The 21,419-nt window shown below is 35.8% G+C and overlaps 1 protein-coding gene across 1 annotated transcript in view; it reads right to left on the bottom strand.

The window, feature by feature from the left end:
• Positions 1 to 21,419, bottom strand: part of FSTL5 (follistatin like 5) — a 273,705-nt gene that overhangs the window by 235,535 nt on the left and 16,751 nt on the right. Inside the window, exon 2 of the mRNA XM_053976601.1 lies at positions 13,670 to 13,808. Within this exon, the coding sequence (XP_053832576.1) occupies positions 13,670 to 13,792 (123 nt within the window). The 5' untranslated portion in view covers positions 13,793 to 13,808. The remainder of the gene's footprint in view (positions 1 to 13,669; positions 13,809 to 21,419) is intronic.

Here is a 21,419-nt window from a genome sequence, read left to right on the forward strand (position 1 = left end):
CAGCAGACTCTTAGCAACAGCAGTACAATTGTAATTTAAACTAAAAATGCATGCAAAGCAGAAGCAATGACATTTACATTTGTAAAGCTGTTCTGTTAAGCAGCAGTAAGCAAGGCCTTGCTTACTATGGTAAGGAAGAAAGAATGTGCAGAAAGTGAACCATTTTCCTCTTGCTCTTGTCAGAATGCTATTTACTGCAGAAAGCTTTTTAGTTTAATGTTTGCAGCAGGATTATTGAACTGGTATTCTGCATATACAGCCCAGTCTTCTTAGAGATTGCCACCATTTATAGCAGCAAATTCTGAGAAAATAATATGCCACAGGTCGTTCTTGTATTGATTAAGGCATCACATGAATATAAGATTGTGTGAAGGAAACAAGATGTGAAGCAAGGTTGCTAGGCAAAAATAAGGTAATATATAAAGTTGTTGAAGTGCTCAGAATTAATGGTGTTCCAGGAATATTACCAAATATTACAGTGTTAAGAGTAAGCCTTAAAGGCCTGTGGAGAAACCATGATGAAATCTTGAATTCATGAATCTATATGAAAGAACGCAACAATATCTGGGGAGCCTCGATACAAGAGTGAAATGATTGTCATTAAAACCAAAACCAAACCAAGACAAGCCCAGCCACAGAGATGGGAAGGGTAAACTGTGAAATACACTGATTTGGTTCTTGGTTTGGTGATTTAGGTCCCTGAGGAACATAAAGAACAATCATGGTAGACCCAGGAAGGTGAGTTTGAAGTAGTTGTTCCTCTCTGCATGTAGATTACAATCACTTAAAAGCAAAGAGGAAGCAGAGAAGAAATAAAGGTCTGAAAAAGTTCAATATCATCTTGTCTGTGTCTACATACTCTGAAGGAAAACTATCTCTAGACCAGGCTTCAACAGTGTGTGTGATTTCTGTGGATGGAAAGCGGTCAGAAGAAGTTCTACAAAAAGATCCACAGGTTTTTCTCTGCAGGCCTGTCTGAAATAAATGTAAATAACCTAGATGGTTGCAAGGGCATATATTATTCTTAAAGGCAGCCTTGGATAATGCAAAACAGAACAAAGCCTTTGCCCTCGAGGTGAAACAGTTGTGGGCTAAATTTACTGTCTAAATCCCAGTGTTTCTTCAGTACCAACTGAACTGAAGCAGCTTCCTGCTAATGACACAGTAACACTGTTTATATCAAATGTATACACCGCGTATTGCATTCTACGAAATAACATTTCTTTCTTAAAACAGGCAGAGTCAGTCAGATTAGTACATTTTCAAAGAAATAATTCCTTCTGGTAGGATTGTTCACAATCCATATAGACACATTTCCAAAACAACGCTAGTGTAAAAAGACCTGCCTGTAGCAGGCTGCAGGTAGCTCCCAAGACAAATAAGCACCCTATAGGACCTATAAGCCCTGATTACTCTTGCAGTTGAAAGGCAGCTGAGTAGTAGTTTAGGGTTTTAATTTCAAGGATTCTTATTTCACTAAATCGTTGGGGTTTAGTAGTACTGTAAATTTTTTTGTTGTTTGTTTACAGTGTAATACCTTGTCCATGGGAATCCGAATGGTCCTACAAGCCAAATGAAAGGCCATATATATATTCCTTCATTTTATTGAAGCAGAGAAAGGCCTGTTTTCCAAATCTTGTCATTTTTCCACAATGAAAAAAAAAATCGAATGAAATCTACATGCTGGATTAATGGATTAATTCTTAAGGATTAATTCTTCCATTGGCTGTTACCCTTCTATCCATACACCTCATTATCATCAATTGTCCTAGAACTGGTCACAGTTCTGAGCTGAACTCAGGAAAAAAATCCCAATAGAACATGCACAGAAGGTTACTCTGTATAGATTTCTTAGGCAGCTCACACTTACAGAAATACAGTATTAACTATAGCTTCTTTAATATGATATCTTCATACTTTGTTCTTTGATGACAGACCAAATACATTTAAAATTTAGAAGCAGTTTCACAGCACATGATAGAAAAACAATCTACTAATTTTATACTGCTGTGCAGCATTGCTGTTTTTACAATGCTTTAAGCATTTAGATGCCTAATACATGGTTTAAGCAGCAGCAGAAGTGTATACTTTTGCATTAAAACATGTACTACTATGAACAAAACCACTTATATACTGAAGATTTTTCAAGCCAATTTATGTAGCTAAATCCAGGCTACAGCTCTCCTTAGTTAAGTTGGAGAAGCTACATAAATAAAGAATTTACAGAAGTAATTACTGCTATTTGTGCATATTTTGTATTAAACTTTATATGCTCAGACACTCAGTGTAGTATTACTTCCCCATGCATAGACAGCATAAGATGTAGTTTCTTCAAGCCTACCAAGAAAGAAATGCAATAACACAGGACAGTCTGTGAGGTGCTGCAGAGGAATATACTTATCTGATATAGCTCAGAATCATATTCAGTGTATATATATATTTATTTTGCAATTATCTGAGAACACTCTAAATTTGAATAGGCAAAGAAGGGGGAAAGAAATCTCCAAGAAGCAACACTTTAGTGTAGTAAATTATCCCTGGAAATTCTAGGATACAGTATTTAATGGGCATTCTATTACCTTCCCCTTTACATGAGTTCCTAAAGCTCCAGGTACCCTCACAATTACTCAACAGTAGTATATTTTCTGACAATATAGTGCTACTTAAAGAAAAAAAAAAAAAAATAAAAAAAGCAAGCTACTACAGATGGATCCTAACCACAGAATTCCCAATGACATTAATGGAAGCAATTTGCCTAAAAATCTCCATTCGTTTTTCTTTCTAAATTTCAGAGGTGGTTTTAAGTGTAATTTTCTAAAACCACATAATGTATTTTGCTTTTTATTATTCAGACTGTCTGAGGCTCATTGAGATCTTATTTTTCCTCTTCACAAGTTTTTGTACAGATAGAAGAAAATCTACAGGAAGAATGACAATTAGGGAGTATAGACACGAGAGCATAAACATCAATTACCTTCTTACAAAACAGGAATTCAAGTAATATTTAGTCTGCATTAAGACATAATTATGGGTAAAATTGTAGTCTATCTACCAGTATTGATTAAAACCAGTATGCTGAGACATTTCTAGGTTACAAACAGGTTGTTTCAACCATTCATCTTATAAGGGCAGATAAGGTAGTGTAGCAAAGCAAAAGAGAAGTTCATGATTTGAATATTAATCAATTGCAACTGCCGTTTTGTAAAGTGTTCAACTCTATGTTTGAGGAATACATTCATTTAAACCAGAGTTTTGATGAAAGATTATATCATATTACCTACTGCGTGACATTTAGGAAACTAGAAAGTAAAGTTAGGATCATATTTTCTTCTACTGAATCTTAGAAAACTCAAGATTAACTCAGGACTTGATTGGTGAATTTCAACTTATTTTTCAAAATGAATTATGAAGTGCAGCTATATACTCTGCAGATATACTAACAATTGGTTACAGCTTTTCTACTGTGCAGTAGGCAATGTACTGTAAAGCTTTTAGTTATTTTCTCTTGGCATTCATGTTGGAAACAATTAGCTTCAAAGAATAGGTTGCCGAGAGCTGAAATAACAATCCAGTGAATAGCTGAAATTCTAATCTAATTGATGATATTTTATTTTTAATTAAAGTTCCTTCGTATATATAAAAGACATCTATTTTTCTTCCCTGTCTTAGACTGATACAAGTAAACAAAAATAAAATAGACTTTGTTACGAATAATAAATTACAAATAATGTTCTGAAAATATTTCTTCGTACCAAACCAATGAGTTTGAATTTATTCCACCTAATGATGGAGTAGGTCCCAGGAAGCAATCACAGGCAAAACAAGACAGATATATCCAAATGGTAAGTTTTTTCACTAGTTGCTAGTAATAAACCACAAAAAGAAATTTTTGAAAATATGAAGGTATAGAAAATATTTGAAGATTCAGTGATTTCTTTGAAAGGCATGCTTTACTCATGCCTCACTTAGAGTAGGAATGAAGGAACAATGAGATAAACAGGTGAGCTTTACATGGAAAGTCAGACTGACCAATGCAATGGTTTCTCAGACCTTTATAAAAATACCACTAACTATCTGTTGCAGTGGGATTAGTCCTTTGCAATTTTGGGGATCAACTTATTCGCTTATTATCAGTAATACAGTAGTTACTATTAATTTCAGAATTGTAGCATCAAATTATATAATACTAAATAATGACACGTATACCAACAAGTTGAATGCATTCTATGAAGATATTAAAGCTTTATTACTTGCATTGATGTATGACAATAATCCTCAGGTAATAGCAATAGAAAGTAATGGCATTTTCATGAAACATTAGTGAAATAAAAATTCCACTGATGCCTCAAGTGAGTGATAGGCCTTACTTGTCCCTAGAAAATAGACTTGAATTATAGGCTGCTTATTCCAGGTTACATAACCAGAGTTATAAGCAGTACATGAAACAAATTACTAATAATTTTTGTTTGGTTTGTTTTCATAGGAAGAAGGGGCACAGAATAAGCTTGTTAGAGTTTTTTACTTCAAATACTATTTTGTTAGAATGCATTGAGCAGGGGAATTCAATTCCATAAAGTTGTTTGATAGAACTGACAATGAACATTAAGCTATTAATATTACGCAATGTTATAGAAATATTTATTGCTATTAAACTCAGTTCACGTAAATGTACTGTTCATACACTGCATTGTTTATACACTGTTCATTTATATAAATTGTCTAAATGCAGTTGAGCACAGTTAACAAAGTACATTAAATAAAAACTATAGAAAAAGCTAAAAAAGATGTGTCAAGTGAAACAAAAAATCTCTTACTCATCTCTTGTATTTCATGAGACCTCACCTCAAGTACTGTGTTCAGCTCTGGGACCCTCAGCACATGTACACGGACCTGCTGGAGTGAGTTCAAGGGAGAGCCACAAAGATGCTCGGAGGACTGAAGCACCTCTCCTGTGAAGACAGGCTGAGAGACTTGAGGCTCCTCAGCCCACAGAAGAGAAGGCAGGGGGGTTGCAACTAGCTGATCTTTAAGATACATTCAAGGCAAAACCATTCTATGATTCTGTGAGCAGTTTTAATGAGTCAAATATCAACATTTTTGTATTAGTAAATTTGGGAGAGCTTTGTTTTGAATGTTATGTTTTAGGCATTAAGCTTCCATGTTCTTAACACTATGGTTATTTAACTGTAGCTGTATCAATGCATAACAATAAGAAAAAATATGTAATTAGGCATCTTTTCATTAGGCTGTTGTTAAGCTCTCCATTTTCTTTGTGTCAGACCTAAGCACTGATACCAAAACCTTTAATGTTTTCCATGGGTATCCTATCCTTTAGCCTCATTTTTTGAAAGGAGACTGGGGCTTTTTGTTGTTGTTACTAATGCTGCAGTTTGGGTTTTCTTCATAATGGAAAAAAATCTGAAAGACATCATATTCCCTTAGCTCATGGTTGAAGGGATTTGAATATTCTGATAGATGTAGTGTTCTTGTCTGGTATGATTTACCATGGAATCAGTTATCAAGAAACAAATACAATACCCTGAGCTGAACTATTTATATGATCCCACCAGCAATTACAAAAGAGAAAAAATAACATGTCATAACAACTACTGCGATCTAACAGTCATCTTATCCAGAACTGAAGGCATTTTAAGGTAAGCATAGCCTACTTCTGTAAGTTCACGAGGTAAGAGGACTATCTTACTGCTATTTGTTTTCAATTTTATAAACAATGGATATGAAGTCACACAGTTTTCCAGTTACAAAAGTCTCAAAAGGAAAGGCTGCTGAAGAGAGCAAAATCAAATACACCTAAACCTAATACACATAAACACAGATCAATGCTTCTTACCATGCCTCCTTGAAAAGATTTCAAATGAAAAAATTTAAACCAATCAGGATAATAAATGCTAAGAAATTGCTTAGCTATTGTTATGGCAAATATTTGTACTGTGAGATTACAAAAGCCATGGTTCACAGGAACAGATGGGTTGTTTAACCTGACATCTTGGTAACATAAGATCAGAACAGTGGCTACTGTAAAAGAGAAGAAGGAAAAGGTATAGTACTATTTAATTAAATATGATTTTATCTAAAAATACCAATTTGTGCTCCCACTGCTTATCACATGCTTAGTGAAATTATCACAGTTCAAAATGACAACTGAAAACCTACTTAGAAAAAAGTAAGCAATGAAGAAGAACGAGTTAAAAATAGTGATATATTTTTCCAGTCTTAAAAGGAGACAATTTATATTTATTTATTATTTATTCTGAACTTGTTTTTCTACCACACAAAGTATAGGAACAAAAATATTAAGGATTTTTTAAAATATGGATATTGAAAAGAAACATGGATGTAAAACTTAGTATTTAGCCAATTTAATTGGGGCCAATTTAAAAGGAGTCTAATAGTGCACAAATATTGTGATTTGATTTTATGCTAAAGCCCAATGAAAGAAAGAGTTTTGTTTCTTTCTTTTATTGCTATATACCACTGTTACATTTCTTCATTTGGGAATACATCACAGTAGTGGGCTGACTGGATGGCAGCACCCACCAAAGCTGCTCTATCACTCCCCTCCACAAGTGGACAGCACGGAGAAAATGTAATGAATTCATGAGTTAGGGACTGGGAGAGATCACTCACCAAATATTGACACAGGCAAAACATTAGAGAAATGTTTTAGACTTTAGAATTAGAGATATTAATTGAATTTATTGCTAACAAAATCAGAGATAACAAGAAGTAAAATAAGAGCTTAAAAACACCTTCCTCCCACTCCTCGCTCCTTCCTGAGTTCTACCTGTTTTGCCCCAGCAGCACAGGGAGGTGGGGAGTGAGGGATTTGGTCAGTTCATCACACATAGTTCCTGCCATTGCTCAGGGAGAGAAGCCCTTTCCCTGTTCCAGCATGGGATCCCTCCCCTGGGAGACAGTCCTTCATGAAGTTCTCCAACCTGAATCCATTCCTTCTGCAACAGTTCCCCACATAATGCTGCTGTTGTAACACGAGTCACTCTTTCACATGGTGCAATCCTTCAGGCATAGCCTGACCCAACATGGGCTCTCCATGGGGTCACAAGTCCTACCAGGAAACCTGCTCCAGCATGGGCTCTCCTCTCTCCATGGGTCTACAGGTCCCTGCCAGCCTCCTTTCAGCCATCCACCAGCTTTTGTGTGGGTCTTTTTCATGGGCTGCAGGTGCATCTCTGCATCCCCATGGTCCTCCAGGGGGGACACAGCTGCTTCACCATGGTTTTCACCACAGACTGCAAGGAAAATCTCTGCTGAGGCACCTGGAACACCTCCTCCCTCTCTTTCTGCACAGACATCGATGTCTGCAGAGCTGTTCCTCTTACTTATTTTCATTCTGCTCTTGGCTTAGTGCAGTTATATCTGCACAATAACTTTTCTTCCTTCTTAAATATCTTATCACAGGGGTTAGCACCATTTCTAATTGTCTCAGCTTTGGTCAGCAGTGAGTCCATCCTGGAACCAGCTGACATTGGCTGTGTTGGACATGAAGGAAGCCTCTGGCAGCTTCTCACAGAAGCCAATCCTGCAGCCCCCCTGCTACGAAAACCATGTAATGCTAACCCAACATAAAAGCTAATGCTTAAACTACGAAATTATTCTAATTTAAAAACAGAACTTAAATAGATAACTACAATAAGAGCTGAAAAATAAACCACAAACTAAGTTGACCATTATTTAGTTAAAAAAAAAAAGAATAATCTGGGGTACAGCTCAGTTTGTCTACATACCAACAAAACTGCTACACACCATATTTATTACTTAATATAGTTTTATATTGACTTTTGCATACTATTTTTCACATTATAAGCACTGTCTATGCTACAGGATAGGATATAATTTTCATTTTAACAAACCAAGATAATAAAAGTTAATATATACAATAAAATACTACATCTTCTAGGCAATAAATAGAGGTATTAAATCCATGGGGAAAATGACTGGGGAAAAGAATAAAATAAAGCATTTATCCAATAGAAAAAAAAATAAAGAGATGGAATTAAATTACAGAGTAGTCTTGAGAACCTCAAGAAAAAGAGGCAACAAGGAAGTTGTGAAAAAGAGTCAGATTTCATAAACACACACTCCAAGTATTTGGTGTCTTTCGTGATCTTAGAAATACAAACTGCACGAATTTAAACAGGAACAAGTCACCTCAAGTAATATATAACAAAAAAATCTCTCCTGATTTTGTTTTGCTATTACTGCAATTGCAATTTGTGATTGCAATTTGCCATCATAATAGAATATGAAAAAACATGCTAATCAAGAATCTGAAATGATAGCTGATACAGATTGTGTTTGTATTGAATCCCAAATACCAGAAAGGTAAAAAAAAACCATTTCTAATCTATACAGAGGGTAACTGGAAATCCTCCTCCTAGGATTCAATGTGAGAAGGCCAAGCTGACTACTGGAGAAGATAACTACATTGCCTCCATATACCACCATGTTATATTTTATTCTTTGTTGCCAACCTTGCATATGACATTAAAAAAAAAAAACAACATTGTTAATCAAAAGGTAGATAATACATGTGAATCTCATCACCCCTCAAAATATTTGGTTGACATTAATCTTTTCCATAGTGATGATGTTCAGTAACAAGAACAAAAAAGACAGGTAAAGCAAAGGTTCAGCCCAGAAGTTAAGATGCACTTTTGCTCCCTGACTGGCCCTCTTGATTTGACTACAAATTTATATAGATAGTCATTGCTAACAAGTATCAGCAGGCATCTTGAAAGGAGGAATCAGCTTTGCCTTAATTCCAGATTTTGACACTCCACGCCCCTCAGTGACTGACTAGTTGGAAGGAGGATTATAGAAGAAACTTTACAGGTAAATTTTAGAAGCAACTTTCCTAAGACTTAAAAAATGCTTTGAGCAGGTAGTGAGCGATAGCAAAAATAAAATGTTTAATTGATATTAGCTTATTAATGCACAGTGATTGTATTGGGGTTAAAAATTACCCATGCCTTTTTAATGCCCACAGGAAAAATCTGATTAGATTGTAGAATTCCCTCCCTTTCCTGAGAAAAGGAAAATAAAATAAAAATTAAACCAAACCAAAACAAAAACTACAACAACAACAAAAGACTTCTGGACTACATTTAAAAGTGATTAATGGGGGAAAAAAACCTGAGTCTTGCTACTTCTTCTCCTGGAATTTGCACAGGACATGGAAACTGTGCTCACAGAACCTCTGAAGGAAGAAAATTCTCATGTTACTTTAGAGCTGAGAACAGCACTGACATGACAGGAAAAGCTCTGTTCTTAGTCCTCCGGATTCACTGCTCATCTTCAATAGATTTTTTTTCCCTTCTCTCTGTAGGACAGAGGATTTTAGAGGATCAAATTTTATGACTTCTCAGATCCTGCAAGTAAACAGATTTTCCAGATAGACACTGTGAGCTATAAATCTCAGGTTGTTTGGAGACCAGACAACACAGGGAAAGCACAGGCTATTTCTGAATCCCAGAATACTACTTTCTGAGCATTTCTTTCTTGGCCATGACACCCTAAATGACCATAAAATCATTCAACACTCAGCCTGTCTATATTTTACAGGTGTTTCAATGCTCTTAGTAGAGGGAGAACATTTTATAAGGTTTGGGCAAAAACCTAAACATCATACATGGGTTTTTTTCTATGCTTATGCATTCAAATTTGCTTTTAATAACATGGAACAGAAGCTTATGTTCTTCCCTTGTTTTTTTTTAATTCAGACAAAGTCCTTATTGCTTAAACACTTCTAAACTGGATCTAATTCTAATGTAACCTAAACCCCTCTAAACTGACCTAGTCCTGAGCCCTAATTTAACATGAATCAGGGTTGAACTGATCAATTTAGCAGCAAATAGCAACAGTAAGAAGGGAAAAGAAAGAGAAAAAAGGAAGAGAGGCAGGTTTTTTACAGGAGGTTAAAATAAATATTTTAGTCTGGAGAAATATCACATACAAGAGTGAGGATTGCACAGCTGAGTCACTTCCCCTTAGCCCTTTGGTAAAAACAAGATGAAATCAGACAAGTCTGGAAAGAAGTTTGAATCAACAGATCACCAGAAGCCAGTGAAAGCCTGGCACCCCCCCTTTGCTGTATCCTCCATACACTCCTGCTCAGCTGGACAACAGAAGCTCTTTTCTGATGGAGCATCCTGCACAAGCCAAGGCTTAGGCTGAGGCTCAGGCTGAATTCTGACTTCCCTGGATTCTCCCCTCTCTCTGCTCCCACCCCCATCCATGCTGTCAGGGCAGTGCTTGCTCTCAGTGAGGTGTTAGCTCTATTAGGAACATGATTATCCTAACCTCAAAAGTTCAGCACTGGGCCTAAGTAAAAGGAGCCCAGGGACCAGGACTAAGTTACATCTTCTACTGTCCCTTGAGACTAAAACTGAACTGCTCTCCACCCGTGAGGAGATCATTAACAATGAAGCACTGTCACCAGTATTATTCCCTCCTAAACCATGTCAACCACCTGGCTTGCCAAGGAGGCATGTGCACGCATGTGTTAGTTAGATATGCGAGTTGGCATGCTCTGGAGTATACATATGGATGTACAGGCTATATTCCATATTTCTTAGCATCTGACAGAGAATCTGCAGCCAACTGTTGCCATTCTGTTGGCTGCCACCTGCCTGTTTATACCTGGAAATCTCAGAGCATACACTCCTTCACTGAAGACGTTGCATAAACATTGGTCTGTGTCAGACGCATGCAAATTACAAGAAGAAAATTCATTAGGATGCTAAAAATACTTCCTAACAATATCAGGTGGGAACCTAGGTATTAACAAATTGCTCACAATACTTCAGCAGCAATGCAAGAAGACTCCCTAATGGAAAGTACCTTACAAACTTTTCCAGTGTTTTGACAAATGAAGAACCAAAGATTACCTGGCTTAACAAGAAATTCACATGGTGTTCAGACACAGCCTAGTACTTTTCAACATAACCACATAAATGAAAGTCGTGGCAAATAAACAAGGGAAGGGAACTGAAAACAACTTTGAGGAGTGCTTTGTAATAATCATTCTCAGTTCTGGTTCAAGAGAACTCATTCTCTTCCTGGGTTTGAATATTTAATATGTAAACAATGCAGTCAAACATTTGATCTTCATTACCATTATAACGGCCATGATAATGAACATTATTATAAATAATGGTGTATTATAATGAAGTACAGAATCAAAGAACGTTAGGACATTTGGAGGTCACCCTGCTCAAGCATGGTCACACACAACATGTTGGCTGTCCCAGACTATGTCCAGACAGTGTTTGAACACCTGCAAAGATGAAGACTCAACAAGCTCTCTGAGCAATCAGTTCCAGTGCTCAAAGTAAAATAATGTTTTCTTATGCATAATTTTTTTTTCTATTTATAAAGTCTTTTCCATAGAAATGCTATTCTTATGCTTTCAGGTTATCATATATACAGACTAAATTCCTACTTGTAATTTCTATGCATGAGAGGCTGAAATCGTTCATAATCCCTTTTAAAACAAAACAACCTTTATGATATGAATGCCTGTTTCCACCACGAACACAATCATTATTTCAAGATAATAACTAAGTACCAACAGGATTGCTTTTCCCTGCAGGTTGACATTTAAAGTTGCTCTGGTTGGACTATTGTTCAAGTCAGATAAATTCCCCTTTATTAGAGCAAGAGAGATTAATCTTGTTTTTTTTTCATCTTTGCACACATAAACTTGCATACATATTGCCTGATCAAAGCAAATATAACTGCATATATTCATTATCATCTCTTTGCAGTAAGTATTCTATCGGCATAACTTAATCTAAGCACTTGATTTATTAAGTGTTTGATTGAAGCAGAAAGTTTTTTACCTTATTATTTACATTTTGAGTATGCGTATCTGTGCCAAAGTTGGTTTTAAAAATTGACTTTAGAAAAGTTTTATATTCCTAGGGGTTTTTTTTGTAGAAACATATGTCCCTAATACCAAAAGCCTAACTATACTAAAACATTTTTTATCTAGACATATTGCCTAAGGAAAAGCCCACCATATTTTTCAATACAATGTTTTATATCAAGTTTTAATTATTTGTATGTTGTTTGCATATGTCTATGTATGATTCCCCAATATTAAACTTGAAAAGTTTATGACAGTCTATTCCAAGAATTATATGAGAGTTATCAGTACATTAAAAGTATAATAAGGAAATAGCAACATATGAATAGTTCCACATACATTCATTAAGACCAGAGACCATCTAACCTCAGAAATAATGCTAATCATACCCCATATTTTGTCCTTCATTGCTTTCACAGTCTTCATGGTTTTGTGTTGGGGTTTTATTGCACATGTGATTTCTCTCTCACATAATTTACTCCACAGTTTCATTACTAATCTCTCTCTTCCTTCTAGATTTCAAAGTACTCTTCTTGTGCGATTTTATTTTAGTTTGCTTACAGCTGTCAAATGGAAATTAAGTGATGAGACAAAGTTTTGAATAATACTTAGCATAAAAACCTGTGTGCTGATACTGTTATTTATTTCCTTGACTGTGGCCTGATTCAGTCTTATTCTGATTGAGAACATTCCCTAGAGGGAGCATAATTGTATAATTTTAAGACTTTATTTTCTATCTGTTAAGAAACTTTTTGTATTTAATCTATATAGCATACATTATCTAGCTAATAGGCAAGTATTTTACTTGTTTGAGAACTCATGTTGTCAGTTCCTTCTTATATGATGAGATAGAATTACACAATATTGGGTCTTTTTATTAAACTGAGGACCAAAAAAAAGCATTTTTCATACTTTACAAAAAAGTACTGAGAAATAAAACTAGCAGTATCTTGAAACATTAATAGAAACTAACATTTAGAATTTCTGGCTATAATTCAGACCTTTTACTTGTAGCACAAAAATTCAGAAGGGTGAAATTTTTTTATCATCTCTGTTGGCCTGACTGTAGGTCTTAAGGCACCTCAGATGTTGCTCCTATGACTACCATGCCAAGAAAGAATTATGTTGATCAGAACTACGCTAACTTTAGACAGCCCATGGAAATACTACAGTCCTTTTCCTTGTTTTACAGAACCACCACGGAAGTTTCCCTTTTAGCTACCAGAAGAAGGGCAAGATTTGTTAGCTGAGAACTGTTTTGGGAGTCCTGGATTAATAACAAAGGAGCATCAGGTGGGCAAAATTTTAAAGGCTTGTAGTAGTTGAATATGGGAACCATGTAACTCAGAAAACATCTGCACTTTGCCATGGTCCAAAACTGCTAAATTCAGCAAGACCTGGGAACATCTACTTCTTGCAAACAAGTTTCTATTCATCAGTTAACTTCAACACCATTCTTCTTTGATGGGCAGTTTCCCTGTTTGCTGCTTGGACTGAAATTCACTGAGGACTGGGATAAGTCATTGCCTCAAGCAGATGTTGACAGCTGCTTTAAGAGAGAGCCTCTCCTGGCTATCCCTCTCAGTTTCTGTTGATATAACTAATCTCTAGCTTTTGAAGCTAAAACAGATCTTATCTCATTCTCTTTGAAAAAGTTAATTTCTGAACATTACTCCAATAAACACAAAAAAGACAAGGCTAGAATGCAATTTATCCCTTGACCATGGAAGAAAAGAGGAACTATTGGAGAATAATCCATACCTTGTGTCGTAATCTTACTAGGGGCTGATAGGGCCTAAAGTTGTATCCTTCCTTGACCGGCCACCCATCTGCTCCCAGCAAAATGCATCCAAGAAGTAAAACAGCAGACCACCACATAAACATCTTTACAGGTCCGTTTCTGTGAAAATAAAATGTACGAGTTCAGAGACACAATATTACTTTAGCATAAACCGTATAATAAAGGTTTACAATACTGATAATCCAATTGTAGACTTGAATAAATATAGTAAATATAGGACAATCCATCTGGCACAACAGCAAAGAGAAAAACTGGCAGTAGTATTTGGGACAGTGTTGGCGTTACACAGGACAGCAGTATCAATTCAGTTGTGCTGAACCGAGAATTTTCTTACCACTATTCAATACTCATGTGAGGGAGTCACTGAGGAAACAACCAGGAAAAGTCAAAGAAAAGACACAACGTAAGAGAAAAGCAGTGGTGAAAATTGCAATAATTTCTCTCAGATGAAAGAAAAAAAAATTATCATCAATCACATGTTCATCAAGTTTTTATTTTAAACATGGTCTCTTGTTTCTCATCTCTTTCTTGATGCATCATTCACAACCTAAAAGCTTATAATAATCATACTCACAGATTTATAGATACATATGGCATGAGAGTTACCTTATATGGTTCCTAATGGATGTACACATATACATTACATAAGTGGTTTCAGAACCTTTTAGAGATATGCGATATTTATTATTGATATTCAGCATTTGTGTTGAAACCACCATGTTAAACAGTCAACACAGCAATCTGATCTTCATTACTTCAAGATACTCCTAAGTCAGTCTGCTAGTCTATATTATTTAGTCCTGCATTATGGGGCAGAGATGAGCCACTTTCATGCATGACTGGGTTTTTTTTTTTCCCCTTTCTACTTTGCTTTTAGTTCACTTACCCTGCCAATGTAGAAACCTCTGATAAGAATCCAGATATACAGGAATAAGTACAAAACTTCATAAGTGTGCCCTAAGAGCCCAGACTGTGCACCGAATTTTCAAGTCTTGCCTGACATTTTCTTTTCTATGGGAAATCCTCTGAGCATAAAATGTGAACAAATTGGGGATCACTTATTATCATGTATCATTTACAGTCATGCTCCTGGCAATACTGTTACACAGACTGTGGTTTTGATTCCTATCATTCCTCACATAGCAGTAGTCTTCACAGTCACCTGAAGGCAGAGAGACTGAATAGAATTAATTCCTGTAGAGATATTACATGTAGTAAATGGACTCTACTCTTACCTCTATTGACAGTCTCAGTAACAGATCCTACTTAAGTCTGCTACCTTTCTTTGGGGACTACTCTACCAAACTTGGTAAAACCACTGAAAGGTCTGTTTCATCCTCATTCCAGCTGATTTTTACCAGTCTGCCTTGCCTTCACACTTGTAATTCAAACAAAAGCTCGACATTAATACACCGTATTACTTCAACATCACTTACCTTTTGTTCCACCAAACCCAATCTCCTTCTGGGCCTCCCTATTAATCAAACTTAACATTTCATCTCATTTATCATTACTTTTTCCAACAGTTTCCACTTCAATTACCTTTCTCTGGCACTCCAGTTTTTCTAATATACATAGTAGAAATATCTCTCTTAGGAGAGTTTGCACAGAATACATTAAGCAGAGAATTATTTGAAACACAGAAAACAAGCTCTATTACAGAGGGATATTTTACATAAATAACTTGAGGCTTGTTCTTCTACACCTGTTCAGTAACAGGATATTATAATGAAGATAGGAAATGACACAGTGAAATGTTCTTGAGTTCCCCTCACACTTCACCAAAACAGAAAGGCTAATCAGGTGTTCTGGTGGACCTTTGCTATGAGATTATTACAACTAATCTAGTTTACTGACAGGAAACACCAAAAAAAGACTGCTTCAGAACTCTGAGGATTCAAGGACATTATGGTATGGCATTTTCCTTTACAGACTACATATTAGTTCTCAGTATCTGATACTGGAAAACTAAGTCCATTAAAAAAAAAAAAAAAAAACAAAACACGCAAAACTAGAACAAAAAATTTGAAAAATCAGAATCTTGATTTTTAATCTCAAAGAAAACATCTATTTGTGTTTGTTGAATTTTTAAAAAATACTTAATTGTTGACTTCCAAGGGCAAAATCAGATTAGTTTAGCACTTGTGCATGCTAAGATTAGTATGGTTGAACCTTTGTCCCCTTTGAGTACTTCTGGAATACCTCTCTGTACAATGAAAATTTGGTTGGAAAACAGTCATTTCACAGAAGGTTGTAAGAGCAGCCACATTCCACCACCCTCCCACAAACTGAATATATTTTAGTCTCGTGTGGTGTAAAAGAATAGAGTCCTTATAGTTTTGGAAATTGTTTGACCTTGAAAGGCTTATGCTTTGGACTTGTACAGAAGAGAAAATTATTACATGTTCAGTTTCTGACTTCATTGCCCAATACTTGGATGAACACTTACAACACAAGTTTAAAAAGTAAGCTTTTTGGACAGATGCCACCTAAAATCCCAAAAGTATGCAAAGTCTATGCAGTTATTTTTTGCCTTTTTAGAATTTAAAATATCCACCTTTTTTAAGTAGTATACAGTTTCTGTTGAATTTTTTGGATATGTCAAATGATTATTTATTTTAAAATTACTACGAAAACCACAGTTCTCCTTAACACAGCACTATTATGAACTTATTTATTTTAAGAAAAAATATGATCTGTCCTATGGACTTACATTTTTAAAGAGTTGAACTAAGAGCAGGAATAAAAATAACTTTTAAAAGCTTCATTACGACTGCTGCATATAGCCGAACAGAAATAAATAAGGTATCAAGACTGTATATTCATATTACCTAAAATTGCTTCTTACTTATTTCTACTTGAAGGTACAGCCTAAGTTATAAGCAACGAGGGTTTTTAATTTTATTTTAATATTGTATTATCAAGAAGTCAGATTTTTTTTTTTTGAAAACTTGTTATATCATGGTCTGGGGCAAAATTACATATTTCTGAACTCAAATTTGCATTAATGATCTAGACGCTCTACTCATTATTATAATCTAGTAGAACTTGATGTTTCAGTGTTTAGATAACATTCTTCTGCACTTTTAACTTCATTAATTACATATTTGTAAAAGAATTGCTTCTAGGTTATTGTTATATGCCTACTTTTATTTTCACTGAATGCTGTTGCTTCTTTATATTCATATAATCATGTTTGAAAATCTGATGAGTTTACTTGGCTTACTCTCTCTTTAAGCAGATACCAGTCTGTAGCTCTGCATTTTTCTGTTGCTTTCTCTGCACATTTCTCACTTATAGATTATAGGTTAAATGCAAAGAAAAATTTAAAGATTATAAAATATTCCAGTACATAGTTTAATGTGTATATATGTGATTTGTCTGCCAGTAAACACTGAACTGAAATTCTCAAACAACTACTAACAGTAACTCCATATCATCCATATTATTAATGCAAACAGCTAATTGACAGCTACTCATTGCATGTAAATAATTAGGGGGTGGGCTTCCCCCTCACTGCACACAAATAAGTAGGGTGCTGAGTTTCTTTCCTCAATGTGCATTAATTTTCTTCTTAACAATGAGCTAAATGCACTATTTTAGCATGAAATTGATCAATGTTGTGGAAATCTCATATGTTGTTTGTCATCCTTTAGATTTTCCTCATGAGCTGAGGAGGAATAGAACAAAGGATGTCAAATAGATAATGGTTGCTCCTTATTTCTCCCTGTACAATAATTTAATCAGTATCAAATTTAAATTTTCCTTTCTATTTCTCAGAAGGCTCTGCCATTTCACTTTTTAGCCCATTTCCAGAGCATTTGTGAATCTGATGTACTCTGCAGTTTTCTCCTATTGACTTCTTTCCACTTCAGTTAATTCTGAATTTTTTTATAAATTATAATCCATAAGAGTATTCTTTTATTCTGTGTCAAGTTTATATCTTAAAACTCTTGGATGAGAAGCACTGCTGGGAGAGCTATAGCTTGTGAATTGACAGAAGGAATACTTTAGGATATCTCACTTGCCTTATTTAGGCAAGGGAAATGGGACCCTTAAATAATTTTCAGAGATTTTTTTTTTTTTTTAATCAAAGAAAACTACATGAAAAGTTCACAGAGTTTCCACCATCACCCTGATGATCAGATAGTCACTGCTGAGTTAATTTCTTATAATTCTTGAGGAAATGTAATACAAACCTGTATCTCCCTTTTCTCTCCTGCTAGTGCTTTTCCAATGCTTTGTGGAAAACAAACAAAATCTGAATTCTGACACCTTACTTATGAATATCTAATAATGATTAATATATTCTACAATACTATAGAGAGTGTTTCCTCTCAAAGTTATTATAATTTCTAAATCTTCTCAGCAGTTCATTGGTAATATACATTTTGTTCTTTGCCTAACTTTTTCTTGTTGGACTAGGAAAGAGGTTGTTACTATGAGAGTTTAGCAAATGCATAACAAGCACTACTTTACCTGTCCCCATGCTGCATTCTTCACAGACAAGATTGAAAAGATATCATATTTTACACAACCAGTTCCAAATGTGCCAATGTGTATTTACAGTGTACTAAAAATATATAATTAATGTAACTTGGTTTAGCCAGACTTTATATAGAGTTAAAACATATACCCAGTTACAAGAATGCCCTACTTTAAAAAGCATACATACTTAAAATTATGAACTTTGCCATTTTTAAAGTGCTTTTTTTTCCAGAATTTCTCAGCTGTTATGCTCTGTTCTGTGTTGATAAATGGTGACTAACCAGGATATTTGGCTTTAAGAGAAGAGATATAATTCATTTGAAAATGTAAATATTCCACCTCAATAAACTGATCTGATCAACTTAACACCCTTACAAAGTATAATAAATGAAATCTTAAATACTGGCCCAATCACTGCATTCTTCCTGCCTTTAAAAGAAAAGATATATCAGATATTAACCCGGCATTATTTAAAAGGTCAGTTTCAACATATCAAAGAGTAGCACTGTATGCTCTCAGGAAATGTCAGTCTCTGTCTTTTATATATTATTAATCTGAAAATAAATAAGAATAAAATTAATTGTCGATTTCGTGGGGATCAGGAAAAGACCATAAGCTATGTCACCACATTCAGTGTTATTAATAGGTTTATAATACAGCCACAGTAATAAATACAAACCATGCTTCATTGCCTGTGACTTTGAGGATTTCATTGCATATCATGACGGACACAAATAACCAGGCATGAAAGAATACACTGCTACCATTTCTTAAGATGCTTTTATCTACCCTTATGGTTTCATGGCAGAAAGATAGCAGCAAAGAAAGTATTTTCTTGTGCAGAGACAATTATATTGTATTAACTTTGAATGGATAGCAGAAGTTTTATCTAAAGGCATGTCTTTTCCCATTAGCCTGCCTCTACCCTAGCGCCCACATCTCCACACACAGCCTGTCTTCAAAAACCTTACACCAAAAATGGGGCTCTTACAAAGTAGTCACAGTATCATATTTTCCTATGGATATAGCTGTAATCCATATCTAGCAATGTTTCGCCTTGTCAAAATGCACCGTGGAAAGCAGATCACAGTGTCATGGGGGCAGCTCTCAACCCCACAACTTCCTGACAGCTTTTGAGCACTGCACACTTCATACTGCCATCTTCCAGTTCTCCTCCAGAAGTGGCAGCTGCACTCTGAACCAGAATTGTTAGGTCACCTTAACCATGTACAGCAGGCTTGGGGCTTGCAACAGTGAAGTGCAGCGCTGCCACGGCAGCCAACAGCTCGTACATCTGCGTACCAATCTGTTCTGTCTCTCAGCTGCGACTTTATGTGGCTACAGCCACTCACTGTGCAGACACATGCTCTTCATCCTTCACCCACCAAAACAGGCTGGCAAGTCATTTTGGAACAGCCAGCAATGCTACTGACAGCTCATGTGCTGGAACACACAGGACAAGAAGCATTTTTTTTTTAAGTCTCACAAAAAGCCCTCATCATGCCAGATGTATCCTGCCTTCTGCTGACCCCTGTCCATCTCTCCCTCACTTCTTTCCTGATTTAAACTGCAAAACCATCATGCTGCATAAGCAGAAGGTGGAGTGCAGGCCCTTGAACTCCTGTACTAGTGCACTTGGCCTCTGTGCAGACCTTACAAACGTGTCAGGTGGTGCCAAGGCAGGTACGTCCAGGCACCACCATGGTGAGCAGCCAGCACAAGGGCCACACTTCCTTGCCTTTCCCGTTACTCTATCTCTGCCCTCCCACCACTGGCACTGCCAAGTGCTGGTGGGTAAGAGCAGCAGCCCAGGCAGCCCATCCCCTCTCTGTGGGGGGATGCAAACAAGACCCATTTGCCCAGGGTTTTTCTAGAAGGGCTTTTTGGAATTTGCCCTAAAGATTTACAGTGGCTCATGTGAACCTGTACACAAGTGGCCTGATCATGCTAGGGCGATTTCTGAAAGGTCAAAACACCTGAAATGCAGATGCAGCAAGGACACTTACCTTTGATGCTGAATTCATGCTGTAATTTGATCTTAACATTTTCAGTATATTTATTTATTTATATAAAGGATGACACCCAAATGTCTTAGTGTTAGCAACCCCAGCATAATTATGAATTATAATAAAATGAGAAATGGCAATTTTAAAACTTTCTTGTAAGTTGTTCACATGGTCTCATAATGTCTTTAATATTTCAGAAAGAAGAACAAAATGAGAGTACTATAGTTCACATATCTCAGAGGAGCTTTGTTTAATGGATTCGAGTTGTGTGTATTGATCTATTTTTCTCCCAAGACTTCAGTATCAGTCTCAGGGTGATTTTAGCATCATTGATATATGCAAGTGCTGGTTTGTGGAGGTTATACTGTAAGCGAGGTGGTCTCTTTCTTCCCTCATTAAGCAAACTTGTCACAGCTGGTTCCTCAATATCCTAGAGGATTAATGTTTACCATCATGGCAGTATCTGAACTGATGGGAATTCAACCACTTTATGTTATGAAACTAGAAACAGAAAATCTGCCAGCTTAGAACTCAGGTGAATATCTTGGTACTGTTAATATTTTACAAAATTTGTATATTGAAACCTAGCACACCATTGTGTAGCTGTGTCCTTTGCACATGCTAGAAAAGAGAAATATTTTGATTTTCAAGTTTTTCATGTTTTTCTTTTGAAATCAAACACTACTAACATTAACTAAATGTAAGAAGAAACGACAGCTGTTGGCACTTCCATAGTAAATTGTTAAAGGTACATTTGAGAAAAGACATTATCCTAGAGAAAGCAAAATGGCCACTTAAGATACAACTTTTTTTTTAAACAGGTGAGCTGCTAAATTAAAGATTAAAATTCTCCATATTTGCTGTGATATATTCATCTACCACCCTTACTTCTCTTTTTTGTTATTCAAGAAAACCTTGAGGTTTGGTAAAACAGTAGTTACCAACCAACAAAACCATTGAAACCTTTGTGTTATTGAACTCCTTGGATAAAAGCTAAACCATGATACATCTATTATTAGTTCCAACAGCCATGATAATTTAGAGAATCACTTTCTATTAAGTATTCTGGTTAATGTTATGATTTTATCCCTTTACATCTGCATTGAAGTGCTGTAGCCAACAGAGATAGATCCCACCTTTTTACCCAGAGGAAGAGATTCTTCAATAACTCAGCTGCTTGTAACTCAACCCCCCTGGAGATTGTTCCTCAAGATCA

The sequence above is a fragment of the Vidua macroura genome, chromosome 4, assembly GCF_024509145.1.
Source record: "Vidua macroura isolate BioBank_ID:100142 chromosome 4, ASM2450914v1, whole genome shotgun sequence".
NCBI lineage: Eukaryota > Metazoa > Chordata > Aves > Passeriformes > Viduidae > Vidua > Vidua macroura.